This window comes from Ceratina calcarata, unplaced genomic scaffold, assembly GCF_001652005.2.
Source record: "Ceratina calcarata isolate Rehan_Ccalc_2016 unplaced genomic scaffold, ASM165200v1 scaffold35.2, whole genome shotgun sequence".
NCBI classification, from domain to species: Eukaryota; Metazoa; Arthropoda; class Insecta; order Hymenoptera; family Apidae; genus Ceratina; species Ceratina calcarata.
In genome coordinates, this window is record NW_017157934.1 from 342,075 (window position 1) to 357,259 (window position 15,185).

The following is a 15,185-nucleotide window of genomic DNA, read 5'->3' on the forward strand; positions in this document are numbered from 1 at the left end:
ATGTGTTAAAAATATGAGATTTGTACTTTCTTATGTTCAAATCGAGTACGAACCTAAAATTATAGTCAAAACTTCTTTACGAACATCGAAAACCATTCTGGTAGTTAACTTTACTGTTATGGTTCATGTATTCATCATTAAATGTAAGTGATTGCATTCTAAAAGTATAGAAATTGCTAAATTTTATATTTCCATCACTTTTGGCAGGGATTGTATGGCCTGAACATCCTTGAGAGGAGATCCTTGGAACCAACGCGTCAGCAAACGCACAAAACTTTGACGCTTGACTTTGAACGCTTTTTAAGGCCACGATATCTTGATCTTGAATAACTGGTTGATCGCGGGTGTTATTCAATTGTCACCGTGCGTAATCTCGCGCAATTTTCCTCAACGGGTTTGACCTAGATCGAGAAAACTCGAACGAGTTCAAAAACAACCGTAACTGGAAAAAGGAATGGCGTTATTTGCGCTCAGAACTACAGCTTCCCGGTCGTGTGTACGCGCGCGTGGACACTTCGATTTCCGTTTCGCGAATGCACACCATTATCCCTCCACGATTCTTATCACTACGAGGAAGCAGCCTTTGTGACGCTTAAAAACCATTCCATGTTATTAGCTTCTATTTTCTTTGTTCTCATCTGGATATTCCGACGATTAGAATCGAACGTATTATCGCGATGACGATGATGCAACGATCGGCCGACTACGAATGCTAACATTCGTGATAGAAGCTACTGTTTATTCGGTTATTAAATGCCACCACGGGCAAGGACTAGTCGATTGGTAAATATTGCTAGTTCTACACTACAGTTTAATTCAAAGGATCGCATCAGACGGAGACAGACGTCGATGATATCAAGATCATTTTTCGCGAAGGTGGTTGCAATCACTCTCGTGTAATCTTGCACAGGAGCAAAAAACGATCCAATTACCGGACGTTCTCCTTCGTCACTAAACCTTAGCATCATAGATAATTCAAGCCTGATATCTTGCGGGAAATAATATTTTCACGTGACATTGCGTGTTGACGCTCGACTTTATCGATCTCTTCGATCACCGGGAACAAACGTTTCTACGTTCTAACGTCAATTCGTCAGTACTTGATACTCATCTGACCTAAACTAGTATTAAAACCATTCATCTTTTATTTACGATCGAATTTGCTGCCATTCACCCGGCCTAAAATTACATCTTATACCTCCCCCCGGTTTGAGCACCGTTCCACGACGACCAGCTCGAAAGCGGCAAAAAATTACTTGAACTTGACAATCCTGCGTAACTGAATGGACGGCGATTAAGGAGTCGTCTTAAATGCGTAAAACGTTACTCAACACGTAGTGCAATGTGTAATATCGTTCGCTGGAAGGACACACCGGTTTTGCAACGAGCTGTAACATGGTACCTTACTCCGGAGCCCAGAGAGAGACTCGGTCACGCACCGACATGCTGCTTTAAAGACACGTTATATGAGAGAGAAAGTGGCTTCTCCCTCCGCATTAAGTAATCCACGCCGGGCAATGTGAAAAACAAAAACGAATAAAGCGTAGCCCGGCGCGTGACGTCATCGGGATGATTCTTTCCTCGTCTTGAATAAATCCCCCACCGAGGGTTCTTAATTAGGGCGCCTTACGGTTGCCCTTTGTACGTAATTGCTACCATTCCGTCCGTTCGACGCGACTCGGACGCTTCGCGTATCGATCACTCTCTTCAGCGTGCCTTGTTGCTCTCGTCATCGCGACGCGTTTTTCTTTTATGACCTACTAGTTTGCCGATCGATCACAGTCCCTTGAACGCCTTCATGGAATTTATGAAATTCTCCCAGTACTAATAACAAGGACAGGAGAATTCTCTGACCATTTGCCCATTCAAAGCAATTGTCTAAGAGTATGATTGAAAGACGAGAGAGGCTGTTTCTCAAACAGTTTGATCAAAAAGTTATACTTGACATACGAGTCACACATTTAAATTCCAGTAGTTGTAAACAACTTATTGAATCGTTGTGTTGTAATAAAGATAGAAAGGGCAAATAGCCATAGTATTGGCGTTGCAATTTCATTTGCAATTTGTTAAAGCGATTAGGTACTTAGAAATGCGATAGAGGAACTATTGTGTTGAATGCTCGACGCGTAATTCAAATCATTTTATAAAAACAAAACCCACGCGAATTGACATCACCGCGTATTATGTATATCTATTATATGCACCATTGATACGTTCTTCCTCTTCGTCGCGCAGCGCAACGCTGCGCTTCAGCCATGACTCGTTGCGCATCGTTCTCTCCAATGAGAGAGGCGGTGGTACCAAATGATTTATGTCGAAAACGCGAGGCAACAATGAGGACTCTCGAGGCCGTGGAACGTCGGTGAAACGGCGAAACGTTTCGAAGAAGCTCGAAGGTTAACACAACGATAAGGAAATAGTGTTTGTGCCATTTTGTTGACACGAGATGTCACGGACTTAAGAATTCGGGTTATTAGTCCACGGATTATATCAACCGTCGAATCTAGCACGTCTTTGCTTGAGATCCAATAAAGAAAAAGAGGCGAAGGCGAAACACGACGAAATAACAAATTTAGCTGCTCAAGTAAGGATCTTAATTAAATGCGAGCGATGTAGAAAATGATTGCGCAACGTTTGATCTGGGAAGAGAACAAAGGTCGGCATTTAGGACATGAAAAGAAAAAGGACCGATGGAAGGAAGGGCTCCTTTCAGTCGGTCGAAAGTTACGTCGAAACCGAGGCCGTTGGGTTTTATACGGTCTACGCGCGCTAACGTTCTACGGTCGCTGTACACACCTCGCATTTACGGTGCTCGCTCGTATACGATTACACAGACTCTTTCCACGACTTGGCTAGCAGCGGCGCATAAAGCAAACGGTGCTATTACAACAATAACTGCGTCGTAACAATATGCATGCTGGAAAATTCCTCCTGGTTGTCGCGATACGCAATTTAGGACAGAGCTTTTAACAAACCCTGTTCCTCATTTCGCCAACCATGTTTATTCTTCACGCTTTAAATTATCACAATAGAGAAGATGAGAATGTTCTGTGATCTAACAGGAATGAATACACGTGAATGAAGTTTCCTTTACGCCTAAAAGTTCGTAAAAGTATACGTCGTGCGTTTGTGTCTGGCGTGCTCCGCGATCGCTGTTTCAAATCCAGATTCCCGCGGCATTGCGAAATGTAAATGTAACTCAAACGATCGCAACACTTGCAACATGTCTGGCTGACCACGAACCAACGTAACATTACGGAGTTCGTGGGCGTGACTTAATCCGTGCATTATCGTCGTGCGGAGATCAGATCGGTCATAATTGAACTCGCCTGATCCCGCGGGGCCTCATTCACGTTGGATTTCCATAGTATGCTTCTTGTCCGCGAAAAAAGCTGAGCCTGCGATTTGTGACACCTTAATTCAGCAGCGTGCAATCAGTGGGACACCGTGGTTGAATATTCGATAAAGCTTCGTCGCGTGTAAAACGGAGCACGGCTATTCACGATCGTGAATCGACTGACAGCATCAGGTTTAATCTGAATTCCATAGCGGTACGAATTCGGATGATCTGTTCGATCGTTATCGAACAATAGGTGGCAGAACTGATCGAAAAATGTCATCTACTTACGTCGTCTTCCGTCTGTCACCTTCTCGATCGTCGTCGCCGGTGTCGGTAGCAAGTGAAAGATAAACAAATTCTCTCGCCTGTGAAACAGCAACACCGTTCTGCGCAGTGTTGTAGCACTGTTAGAAAATTGTTACTTCGTTAGCGGATGGGTGCGAGAATCACTTAGCGGCACGATTTCGTCCGGTTAGCCAAGAAAATTGTCGCTTTTAATTCAGGCACGAAACTGCAGCTCGAGTATCGGCGTGGACACGCGCGATTTCAGGCCGGGTCTGAGTGAAACTGAAATGGTAAAACCGACTGCGGCTTCTCTCTCTTTTTCTCTCCTCGTCTCTCTCGCTTTCTCCCCCTCTGTTTCTCTCGTTTACCGTGTTGTTCAGTCCCCCTGATTATTTCCCTCTCTCTTTCCTTATATTATTTCCCTCTCCGTTTCACCCACTTCTTGATCACCTCTCTCTTACCGTCTTCCTCCCTCCGTGTCGTTCCTCATCGTCTTCGTTACTCCAATCTCCCTTTTCCACCACGAGTAGTCATCTTTTACTTTAGCTGCATGTCGTGTCCCTGTCGTATATATGCATCTACTACTACCACCCGTATTATGCGAAATCTTCAGTCTCTACAGACGCACCACGTTGCGCGTTCGTACTCATTGTACGATGAATCGACTGAAAGAGGGGTAGAGCTACCGAAAGTGGTACACGTCTTTGGCCGTTGCGTGTGACACACACCTATGCAACGAGATTCATCTGGTATTTTTGCGTCGTTCCGCATGCCAGATAGAATATACCACCGCCCTATTCCTATCCTCGTAGCAAATCTTACTTATAAATTAGCGATTCAATAGGTATGTATTTAACTATGGACGAAGCATCGACGTATAACTTGTTTGGGTACGTAGTCTGCGTGCATCTCGTGTATACTTTGTCAATCAATGGGAATCGCTGTCCTTTTTGTAACTTGACGTGACCGAAGGATGGACGAGACAGACACATCACGCAATCGCACGACGTTCAATTGTTTTCGTTTAAATTCCTGCAATTATCAGTTGTAATTAGCGAACCGATCTATCCGATGGAACAAAGTTGTTGCGTATGAGATTTCGTTAATCCGTCGAGGATGGCAATAAATGTTTACCTCTATACGTAGTACTACGTAATGACAATTGTTTCCCCCTTGTCAGCAAGTTCCATAGGTCTTTACCTACATGGAGATAACGTGTTTAGACTCTTGAGTAATAATGTACATGACGCATTGGAATAATTACGAATGATAGTTTCATTTCGTGGAAAGTCCATTGGTGTTTCGTGTACAGTCTGACGCGCCTTCGGCTTCGTAATTATTTTTTACTTGTTAGGATTGACCCAGTAATGCAAGTCTAATTTCACCCATAAAATTTACGAACGGAGAATTTCAAGGCTACGCTTTCCTTTTAGAAAATGCAGCCTTCGCCGTTTTCGAAGCGTCTGGATGGATTTCAATAATGGTCGGAACGACGAAAATAGAAGTGTACCGGAACAGTTTATTTTCGTTCGACAAGTAACCAATTTTATTTTCTCTTACAGGTACAACGCGCAAATCGTGCGAATTATATTTTTATTATTAGATATATCCAATTCTTGCATAATTACTTTTGCATTGGTAATGTGGGTGGGTCTTGTTCTTAATCGTGCTCGTATGCCTCCGTCATCTCCGAAGTTAGTTCCTATCCGATCCAATTTCATCGTTTGTTCAAACGGGACTCCGCCCGAGTAATAATCATCAACTCAAATTGGACCGATCAACAGTTTATGTCTTTCTTATATTCTTCGTCACTATAAGCCTGTTACAAAGTTAGTTAGTCCTAATTAATTTAAGGGACTTACCCAGTGTGAAATTATTTTTTTTGCATTTTTCGAAAATTTATACCTTTAAAAATATACTAAAATCTCAAGGTTGGATCTCAACTAGTTTTCGAGTCTTCTAATAGTATTAATATAATATAAGTAATAATGTAATAGTTAATACTTTAAACGCGTTTTTCTCGAAACAGTGTTTTTCAAAGCTGCAGTTCTAACTCAAAGTCCAATTGTCTGATTGACTTAGAATTTTAACACAATGTTTTGGACATGCTTTATTGTAAAGTAAACTAGGATATTCTTGATTAGATAAAAATTGTAATTTTGGCAACAAACAAACGACCATTTTTTAAGGAAAAATCGAAAAATTTCGTAAAAACCCCTATTTTGCCAAATTCTAACATTTCTTGGATATTCTAGTTCATTCGACAGACAAAACCTTCTAGTTTAACAGGATATTTTTCTTTTTTTTCAGGCATCGTAGCGACCTGTATCATTGCAGCAGTGGAGGCACTTATCTTTTTGGCTTCTCGGGAGAAAGAGTATAACTCGGTCGCCTTTCGTTATTTTTGTACTAAGAAATAAATTCATACACTTCAATCATAGGCAAATACATCCATAAAGTCTAAAAACATTCCATGGAATACTTCTCTTAAAAAGAATTTCCAAAAATTACCTAAATTTCGGGCGGTTATATTGGATAGGCTCCTTAAGTATAATATAGACCTGGATAAGTGTCGTATCGAATTTATGAAATCTTCAGTTGCTAATTTATACACGTATGTCTTAATTTACTATTAGTTGTAAGCAATGTTTCGGTAAGATTGTAGACAAGTAGGAAATGCTGTAAGTGGAATTTTAAATACTCGGGAAATTCATAGTTCGACAAAATTTGATTTTTAATTTTATAATTAGACACCTGACATGCGAAATGTATGTGTGACCCATTTTACATGCTGGTAATTTTCAGGTAACGATAGAGTACATTTAATTAACGTGTTTACTGTTTACTTATTCATGCTCGTTAGCGCGATTTCTCGTGAAATCTGTGCACGATTGTAAAAATCCGTGTACAGTTCCACTCAGAGAGTAGATCTAATTGCTTCGTTACCAGATATCGTTATGTAATCTATTCCGCGTTAGATTTCAACATGATTATACATCAGTATCTGTTTCGAAGTTCTTTTCTAAACAAATTATTACTTATAACTCTTAGCTGAACGTAGCAATTAAAAAAAAAAAATAGTTGGAAAATGAAAAGAATGAAACGTTATAATAGAGATCCTAAATAATGTTTTAGCTTTTGGGAACCAATAAATTATGTGTATAAAGAAGATACGGTTTGGAGTATCGTCCTCGCTTCTCATTGGTTCTATGAACCATATTTTTCTCTTATTCCACCATTCTCGTCTACATCCTTGGCAAATGACACGAGGTCAACAGATTGTTTACACTATGTACTGAAGTACCACTGTCACACCCTTTTTGAAAAGTGATTTCGCTCGTTTTCGAGCTGTTGGATTCGACAACTCTCTGAACGGTATCGTATAGTGGGGATACTCCTTTAATGATCTCTCCTCGGTGTAATAACTAATAGTATATGGAATATGAAATTTTTTAATTGTAAGAACATTAACATAATGAAATGTGTAAAATTTTAAAGAAACGAATTTCTTTTAGGAGAAAAGGTAAGTATTTAGATGTATGTAGCAGCGTTGCGTTTGAATAAAAGGCGATGTATCGATACTGTCGTATTGTCGCACAGTACCGATATATCGATCTTGAAATCACAGTGTCCACTGAATGTTCAAGATGGTGGCCGAGAATACGAGGTTTAATAGGCGCGGTTCCGTTTACTCGGTATTCGAACAAGCAAAGTGGCATCGTGTCGTATAATAAACGATCTTGGATAATTATAGAAACATTAGATTCCGATTCTAGAATTGTTAACGCTTTAACCATCGGTCTCCAGACGATTTATACGACAGCTGACACATGTTTATGTACGAGTCGAGGGCACGCATGTAACGTGCGCTGAAATTTCAGCTGAGAAATTTTGCCGGATCAAAATTGCGGTTCTGTACAAGAACCTGGTAAGAGAACGAAATGACGGTGCAAATTATGGAAAAGTTGCAAGACAAGGGATGGTGAGTACGAGAGACATACGTGTCACTTGTAAAAATAGCCTTTCTTTGGATAAATTAGTACAATCTGTTTCGAGTTCAGATGTATAAATGTTTCATAAGTGTTTTATGATATAGGTACATTACAGATCATGGATATGATGTTGCCAGCGATTTTGGAAATATCAGTGATGTACAAAAAATTATTAAACGATTGTTGGACGTAAGAATAATTTATTATGTAACTTTCTTATGGAAGGAATTATTGTTTACATATCTTAAAGATTCTTATTTATTTTGAAGATTGATTTGAAGGAGATTGGGAGTGGTCTGGGGGATATAAATCAGGGTAATATCGTATTGCAAATACAAAAAATACGCAACGTGGCTGCACCTAAAAGTAGCGAAGAATCGCGGTCAACACCACGCTTGTTAAAGTTCTTCCTAACAGATGGCAAAAATAATTTTCAAGCTATCGAAGTTGAACACATTTCATTTTTGAGGTAAAGATCAAAGATATTGGATAGTGACTTTATGAAGTATATAAGAATTTATCTTCAGCTTAAGTCTATTACAGTTTAAATACACCGCCTGGTACAAAATTATTGATTGCTTCTGGAGATGTACCAATGTCCCATGGAATTATTCTATTAAAGCCATCTGGCATAGCACAGTTACTTGGGGGAAAGGTGGTAAACCTAGTGGAGAAATGGGAACTGAACAAAGTATGTCATACTATTTGATTCGTATATCAATGTATTATACATAAAACTAAGGATTGTATTCTATAACAGAAATTAGCTTTACACACAAGAGTGAGGTCTGCAGAGGAAGGTGGTCCACCACCATGGATTCCTTTTGGAAAAAAAATTATAAAAGTCTCTGAACAGGATAAGAATTTCAAAGCCTTAGCAGAGAAAGATAAGGCTTCTAAAGAAAATGCAGAATTCGAAGCTCAACGTAAGGATGCTATAGCCGAAGCTGCTAAGCAAGGCAACAAAAAAGTTTTCGGTGGTGGAAATAAACAGGCATGTTTCTCTTCTCGCATTGTTTGACTTTAGAATAATTTTCAGTATTATAATAATTACTACGTGATTATTTTACAGCTTTTAGACTACAGTGTACAGAAAATCGTAGATCAAGGCTTCTCTATAGAGCAAGCAGAATATGCCTTAAAAGTTAGTCGAAATAATGTTGACAAAGCTTTGAAAAGTTTACAGAAAGCAGATAATAAACACAAGTATATCAACTTTCTTTTACTTTGTGCTCTAAATTTGTGCGATTTGTTTACTATTTTAATAATTTCAGTGCTTTGAAGGAAGCACGAGAACCGCGCGAACCACGAAATAAACGATTCGATAAAAAAACTGAAGAGAGTAAAATAAGTAGTAATAAACCAAGTAGCGGAAAAATATCCCTGTTTGATTTTCTCGAGGACAAATTACCATTACAATCCGAGTCTGCGGAAGCGAGCAATCCACCTCAGAATAGTTACTCTCAAAATACAGAATCTACGTATGATAGGATTGAATCCAAAAATAACGAGCTACAAACTGGAAAAACTGGCAGGTACGATTTTCAAAACAGTATGTGTCATCAATCATTAACACATATATTCGTCTGATTTAGGTCTCAAAAAGGAAGTCGCGTCTATCAGGTACCCCCGAGACACTCGGAAGAGAACAAAAGTAACAAAAAGCCAAACTTCAATAATACTACCTCTCAATATTCACAATATAATGGAGGCAATCATTCTCAACAAAATAAACCACCAAGGTTTCAACGAAATCAAGATAATTACAATTACCCTCAACAAGATCATCTGAATAAGTCTTATCAAAAATCTCAATTGAACGATTCTCGAAATTCCAATTTACAAGCACGTGTGGACGGAGCAAGTATTATGAATACCAGTAATTATTACAAAGCTCCGCAAGATCAAGGAAAAAATTTAAATGCAGGCAGAAATTATAATAATCACGAAACAGATGCCAGGAATAGACAGCCTTACGATGCGTCTTACGGTAGGCATAATCGAGCACAAGAAGATGGACCGCATAGAGCTTATCCTGCAAATACAACTGATAAAAATTATAAAAACCAAATGAACAGATTTCAACCGAATGAGAATTATGGTGGTAAAGGAGCTATAGGGCTCAACAGCCAAAGAAGTCAGTGCAGTGGCAATCAAAATTCGAATATTTCTGTCGGTGGTACTTGGGTTTGGCGAGTAGGTGACAAGTGTTTAGCAAAATACTGGGAAGATAATAGGGTGAGTTGAACCAGTCGTACCCGTAAACATGTTCAATTTTAATATCATCTAATCGGATATAATGTTTTAATAATCTAGTATTATAACGCGATAGTAACTGGAGTGTCGGACAGAACATGCGTTGTTCAATTTAAAGGATTCGAAAACTATGAAGAAGTACTTCAAATTGATTGTTTACCTATAACAGACGACGTATGTAACTGATCTTCTACGTATTATATATTATGCATAAGTAATAAATGTCAATGTTATTTCCTTTTAATGGCAGACTGCAGTTCTTCAAGATTTTGTTACGGATCAAAAACATCCAGATCAACGATTCAACAGTAGACAAATGCGATATGACCAAACTCAAAATCACACTGGTACTTTTACTGGTAAATTTACAGAACCTTTTTAATCACGTGAAGCGCATAAATGTGCCTGCCTACTTAAAATAGTTTCTGTAGCAGGTATGGAATTTCGAAGAAGTGGTAACGGAGTTATTTCGGGAAATAAGAGTAATTACAATAAGAAACGTAGTCAACAGCGAAGTACACAACCAATTTATCAACCACCGGCGCAGCGATATCAGAATACTATGCCTATGAATACTCAAGATAATTCCTTACTTTAATGTATTGTCAGTCTCTTCTAGCAAAAGTAATGAACGCTGCTAAATTATTACATAGACGTAGTCGCGTTATATCCGAAGACTGACCTCGTGAAAATGAATGCTCCATACTTTCCGCGTATGGTGATCATAGGTCAATATGCAAGCTGAAGAGCGATATAAACGAATCATGTGCCACAAGTAATTCATAAATGAAGGTGTAATGAGTGTACAATTCTAGTACGAATTATTTCCTTACGCATTGAAAGTGGAATTAATGATTAAAAACGAGTAGGTATAAGGTATTTATTATAACATCCACGCATCAAAATATTTATATTGTAGAATAATCATGTACTAATGTCAAAAGAAATTATGCGTCATTTCGATAATGTATTTCGTCCAATTTCGCTAAAATACTAATACCATCTGAACGCATAATGTAAAAATCAGATTGTGCTGTATATTATTTGTAATTAATTTGTAATTATCGTTATTTAGAATGAATTACAGTTGTGAAAATTGCCAAGTGTCCAAACTTATTTAACTAATTCATCAATTAGAATCTTCATAAAGACGTTCGAACCAAGCACTCTGGACTCTGAATCCAGCGATCCGAGTTCAAATCTCGGTGGGACCTACCTGTATCCCTTTTTTTGCGTTATTATCGTTATAACATATTTAAAAATAAATTTCTTTTATAAAATATGATGTATTATTCTAGATTTATTTGATAAGGATGTCGAAGCGTAATATTACCTTTGTTATTGCCAGAAAGAGGAAATCTCTGATAAGACTTCCTGTTCCTAGTACAGAATAGTACAGATGTCGTTTCATGACGTCATCGTCGCATATCGCCGTACAGAAAGTAATCAACAAATACTGTGAATCGTCTTCCTTACGTATGAAGGTTACTTTCGCATTAATAATCATCGATCTGTCTTAATCTTTTGCTTGTTATACAATTAAGGACAATGTCTTATCAATTGTATCGAAACACGACGCTAGGTAATACGCTACAAGAAAGTCTCGATGAATTGATTCAGGTATGCATTTAACCAATATGTAACCGTAAGGTTAAGATTTATCGGCCCTATTATAGGAATTTAATATAACCCAGTGCAAAAATTCCTTTATATTTATTTCGTTGAGCAAAGGAAAAACCTGATTGATATGTTTCTAACAGCTGTTGTACATTACACATTTAATATATTGTAGTATGGACAAATCACACCACAATTAGCAATTAAAGTGCTATTGCAGTTTGATAAGGCAATAAATCAGGCTCTGGCAACCAGAGTTAAATCAAGACTTACATTTAAGGTGATTAATGTTGACATGTAATATCAGTGTGTAATGAATACTATTATAATTATCCAACTGCTTGATATTTTTAGGCTGGCAAATTAAATACTTATAGATTTTGTGACAATGTATGGACTTTTATGTTAAATAATGTTGAGTTCCGTGAGGTTCAAGAAGTCGCAATAGTAGATAAAGTAAAAATTGTTGCTTGTGATGGAAAAAGTGAGTAACGATGAAATTGTAAGATCTATGCTTTTTGGGAAGAATGCTATGTTAACACCTCTTATATTTTTGCAGCCATGGATGCAAACTAATTTAAAGAGAACAATATGTTAATGATTTTTGTATTATTACAGCACTGGATGCAGATACCGCAGCAAAGCGATAACATCATATTATTTTGTAACTATTTTATAATCTCTTAAAAAGATAAATATTAATTATAAAAAAAATTGCACTACAGATAAATTGACGATAGGAGGCAAACTAAGTATACTTAACAATCTCCATTCACTTTTTTAGTAATAGTTGAAGTTTATTGTACAATTTTAATCTTCACGCTATGTTGAAAGTAAAATCACAAATATTACTTAATTTTTTACCATATCAGAACTAGCGTTAGCTTTATTTTTATATGGTATGTGGGAATGATTAGATTTTACACATTGTAGGACATCTATTAGACGTTTACTTTTAAAAAACAGAAATATATTGTATAATATAATCTTTCCATGTGGTCCAATTTGTTGTTCCAAAGATGTAAATAATTCTTCAAATGAGACTGCAAAGTATAATTAGATATTTAAGTGATGCAAAATGACATTAAAGTCGTAATCGAGTGTCGAAACTTGATTCACCACAGTTTATCGCTGTTTATATTATGAATAGATATTTGAAATATTAACAATATCCTTTTACTATTTATAATAATTTATTCATAAGTAAATACAGTAAGTTTATACAAAGAAGTAATGTACCTATGCTTGTTATCGTTAATATAACTGTCTGTCTAATATTTTTATTGTGTGACGTGAAATTTAATAAATAAAGCATAAGTATATTTATGATATATTGTCCATCTAAAAAGAAACAAGGCACAATGTTAATGACTGCCAATCCTGCAGAAAATGTTGTAAGGTATTTGCAAAGAAGTGTCAAAGCTTCTGGAATTTTCGGATTTAGAAACGAATATTTGGGAACCCAATCAGACACGTCGACTGTTCGGTAAATATCTGCAGGATGACCGAAAAATAAAACATCTTTTCCCACTTTCCGTTTTATTTGTACAATCTGTAAAATAAGTAGACATTTTTAGTATATCATGAATACTGTTAGTTCTTGATAAATCTTTAAGTCATCGTTTTTTCGTACCTTGGTAACATTGTCCAGAGAAGGTTTCAAACAATGAGTATCGTGAAACAGACATTCGTGACTAGTATAACAAAAGTTCTGTGACTGGTTAATCATAGCTCTGGCTGGAAGGCAGGAATGTGGTGGTAAATGCAAAGGGGCTGCTTGTGGACCCTCGATATATTCGAAACATAAACTTCCAGCAGCTTCACTGTCAGGTGTACAACAGTTTATGACACCATTGGTCTTTTGTCTAGCTGGAACTGACTCGTCGTATTCCTAAATTGATCGTGTCGGAAATGTATAAATTTTAGATTCAGTTCTTTTATTTGATTAATGCGTCGTTACCTGTATAAACGATTGTTTAACACAATATCCAAGGGCTGGACGATTAATCGCGTTTAGTATACAATCATACCAATCCTCGGTGCTTTTCACGGGGCAGTTATTTATTTCATATATCAGATCCTGTTCCAAAAGTCCAGTCGGACCTAATACAGGTGAATTCTATAAACGTAAATTTTAGTAAACTCGTTATTTTTAACTTGATATTCACAAAACTTACAGATAAGATTGTTTTTACGTAAATTCCATTTCCAACTGCGTAAAATGGTGCCAACAACCATGTGGAAAATATTAGGATAGCTGCAGCTATTGTAGCAAGTACTATGTTATGCCAAATTCCTGCACAAATGACTCTCAATTGATTCTTTAATGGCAACGAAGTAAGTTGTTCACTACTCATGTTTACATAAGCTATAGGTATTGTAAAAGCAATTAATATTCCCAGTCCAAATAACTGAACATCTTCTCTTGCTGCAGCTAATGCATGCCCTAACTCGTGCATGATACTACAAACTGCTAATGTAATGATATAATATCCAATTTCATTAAAGGACATGTCTATCCCAGGTATCTGTAAAAAAAAAAATAAGAGAACATATTTTCTGACTAATCCCGTTATGTAATGGAAATTTATCATATTTTTAATAATGAAATTGTTAACGAATTCCCAAAGAAATGCAATTTACCATAGGTTCCAACAGTGGTTCAGAATTAGCATTATCAAAAGATGGCCCACTGGTCCATATATTGAATGTCATTCTTAAAACTGCGATTGTTGCCAAAGGCAGCAGAATGACACTGACAACGACTCCTGCATTGAACCAGGCGGTCCAAAATTTCGAACGATCCATTCCCCATTTAATTATTTTACGATTGAATGCCGTGGTAAACCACTTTATTCTGAACGCCTTCACCTCTAAGCCGGTATTTTTCAAAAAATAAATATACGGATAATGCGAGCATGTCTGTGAAATAAATAACATTTGTAATTCATATACATGTATAAATCTATTTCTATGATTGTACATTTATGTCCAAAACTGTGCCTAATTTCTTTCGGCATATCCTACCTTAAAAATTGTATCGAAGAAGAAGAGTGAACAATGAATCAAAGCTATAGCAATTAATACGCTTAAAGCTTCCATTTTTCGGCACCTTAATTTGATATCCTATGTAAACACTTTTCATATTACATCATGCGTGAAAATTACTGCAAGACCGTTGCATGCAGGATCGCATAACTTTAAGGGGTTTGAGGGTAAGTACACGGTATACGCATAATAACTTGATAACAGAGAAGGAATGATAGTGCTCAGAGCCTGGTTTTTTTGCGTGTTCTCCATACTAGTGCTGCCCCCAGCTTTTCCTTGCAGGGATCTGTTCAGTAGTGTTTACAATTTATAAGAACCAATTGAGCAGAAATCTAGCCTGTCCACACCTGTCCAATTCAACGTTTATAAGAACGAAAGTGTACTATTTCAATGCTAGCAAAAACGTAATGAAGATCAGCCAATGTTACGAGATGTTTGCAAGCGTATTGTTATTAGAATGCCTGTATAAGGAAGCTTTGAATGTGAGGAGAAACGGGAAAATAAAGACTGGGTTTAATTCTTTTCAAAGTACCTATTTGGAATCTGGAAGACGAGAACTTGTCATTCGAATGGAATGATTGCTTCCCTTCGGGCACAATGCGAACTTAATAGAGAACTCTGTACTTAATAAATAAATATCCTATGTT

At 37.2% G+C, this 15,185-nt stretch overlaps 4 protein-coding genes across 8 annotated transcripts in view; 2 read left to right on the forward strand and 2 right to left on the reverse strand.

Moving 5' to 3' along the window:
- Tsp74F (Tetraspanin 74F) overlaps positions 1–4,299 on the reverse strand; it is a 10,164-nt gene extending 5,865 nt beyond the window's left edge. The window contains exon 1 of one of the 2 annotated variants that reach the window (XM_018025061.2): positions 4,087–4,299. The gene's annotated coding sequence lies outside the window, so the exon portion shown is untranslated. Of the gene's footprint in view, positions 1–3,628; positions 4,022–4,086 lie in introns of those variants that run through there. The other variant, XM_018025060.2, reaches the window with a different exon arrangement.
- Positions 4,300–6,907: 2,608 nt separating this feature from the next.
- On the forward strand, positions 6,908–10,976 carry Tdrd3 (Tudor domain containing 3). Of its 3 annotated transcripts, none has more exons than XM_026813718.1 (11): positions 6,908–7,607; positions 7,722–7,806; positions 7,887–8,086; positions 8,161–8,308; positions 8,378–8,611; positions 8,690–8,823; positions 8,892–9,152; positions 9,213–9,855; positions 9,934–10,047; positions 10,124–10,232; positions 10,296–10,976. In XM_026813718.1, exons 1-11 carry the CDS (start codon positions 7,567–7,569, stop codon positions 10,469–10,471), a joined length of 2,145 nt encoding a protein of 714 aa, XP_026669519.1. In that variant the 5' UTR covers positions 6,908–7,566; the 3' UTR covers positions 10,472–10,976. The 3 variants fall into 3 exon arrangements, with proteins under 3 accessions (XP_026669519.1, XP_017880580.1, XP_017880581.1); XM_018025091.2 differs by having other exon boundaries at positions 10,305–10,976; XM_018025092.2 differs by having other exon boundaries at positions 10,308–10,976.
- A 198-nt stretch (positions 10,977–11,174) lies between these two features.
- On the forward strand, positions 11,175–12,616 carry TfIIA-S (general transcription factor IIA subunit 2). Of its 2 annotated transcripts, none has more exons than XM_018025090.2 (4): positions 11,175–11,493; positions 11,666–11,770; positions 11,845–11,974; positions 12,050–12,616. In XM_018025090.2, exons 1-4 carry the CDS (start codon positions 11,422–11,424, stop codon positions 12,064–12,066), a joined length of 324 nt encoding a protein of 107 aa, XP_017880579.1. In that variant the 5' UTR covers positions 11,175–11,421; the 3' UTR covers positions 12,067–12,616. The 2 variants fall into 2 exon arrangements, with proteins under 2 accessions (XP_017880579.1, XP_017880578.1); XM_018025089.2 differs by having other exon boundaries at positions 11,177–11,493; positions 12,109–12,616.
- Positions 12,617–12,664: 48 nt separating this feature from the next.
- S2P (membrane-bound transcription factor site-2 protease) lies at positions 12,665–14,950 on the reverse strand. Its single transcript, XM_018025087.2, has 6 exons — positions 14,518–14,950; positions 14,134–14,412; positions 13,668–14,018; positions 13,451–13,609; positions 13,124–13,381; positions 12,665–13,042 (listed from the first exon to the last, which is right to left on the reverse strand). The coding sequence occupies exons 1-6, from the start codon at positions 14,590–14,592 to the stop codon at positions 12,674–12,676; spliced, it is 1,491 nt and encodes a 496-aa protein (XP_017880576.1). The 5' UTR covers positions 14,593–14,950; the 3' UTR covers positions 12,665–12,673.
- Between the last annotated feature and the right edge of the window lie 235 nt (positions 14,951–15,185).

What these genes read in the sequence shown, in the direction of transcription:
- Tdrd3 (XM_026813718.1), top strand. Translation starts at nt 7,567, where the DNA reads ATGACGGTGCAAATTATGGAAAAGTTGCAAGACAAGGGATG. An exon ending in AGAAATGGGAACTGAACAAA is followed by an intron (nt 8,309 to 8,377) that starts GTATGTCATACT and finishes ATTCTATAACAG; the next exon opens with AAATTAGCTTTACACACAAG. An exon ending in CAAACTGGAAAAACTGGCAG is followed by an intron (nt 9,153 to 9,212) that starts GTACGATTTTCA and finishes CGTCTGATTTAG; the next exon opens with GTCTCAAAAAGGAAGTCGCG.
- S2P (XM_018025087.2), bottom strand. Translation starts at nt 14,592, where the DNA reads ATGGAAGCTTTAAGCGTATTAATTGCTATAGCTTTGATTCATTGTTCA. An exon ending in TCTTCGATACAATTTTTAAG is followed by an intron (nt 14,413 to 14,517) that starts GTAGGATATGCC and finishes TTTATTTCACAG; the next exon opens with ACATGCTCGCATTATCCGTA. An exon ending in CTCTGGACAATGTTACCAAG is followed by an intron (nt 13,043 to 13,123) that starts GTACGAAAAAAC and finishes CTTATTTTACAG; the next exon opens with ATTGTACAAATAAAACGGAA.
- TfIIA-S (XM_018025089.2), top strand. Translation starts at nt 11,422, where the DNA reads ATGTCTTATCAATTGTATCGAAACACGACGCTAGGTAATACGCTACAA. An exon ending in AATCAAGACTTACATTTAAG is followed by an intron (nt 11,771 to 11,844) that starts GTGATTAATGTT and finishes TGATATTTTTAG; the next exon opens with GCTGGCAAATTAAATACTTA. An exon ending in TGTTGCTTGTGATGGAAAAA is followed by an intron (nt 11,975 to 12,108) that starts GTGAGTAACGAT and finishes GTATTATTACAG; the next exon opens with CACTGGATGCAGATACCGCA.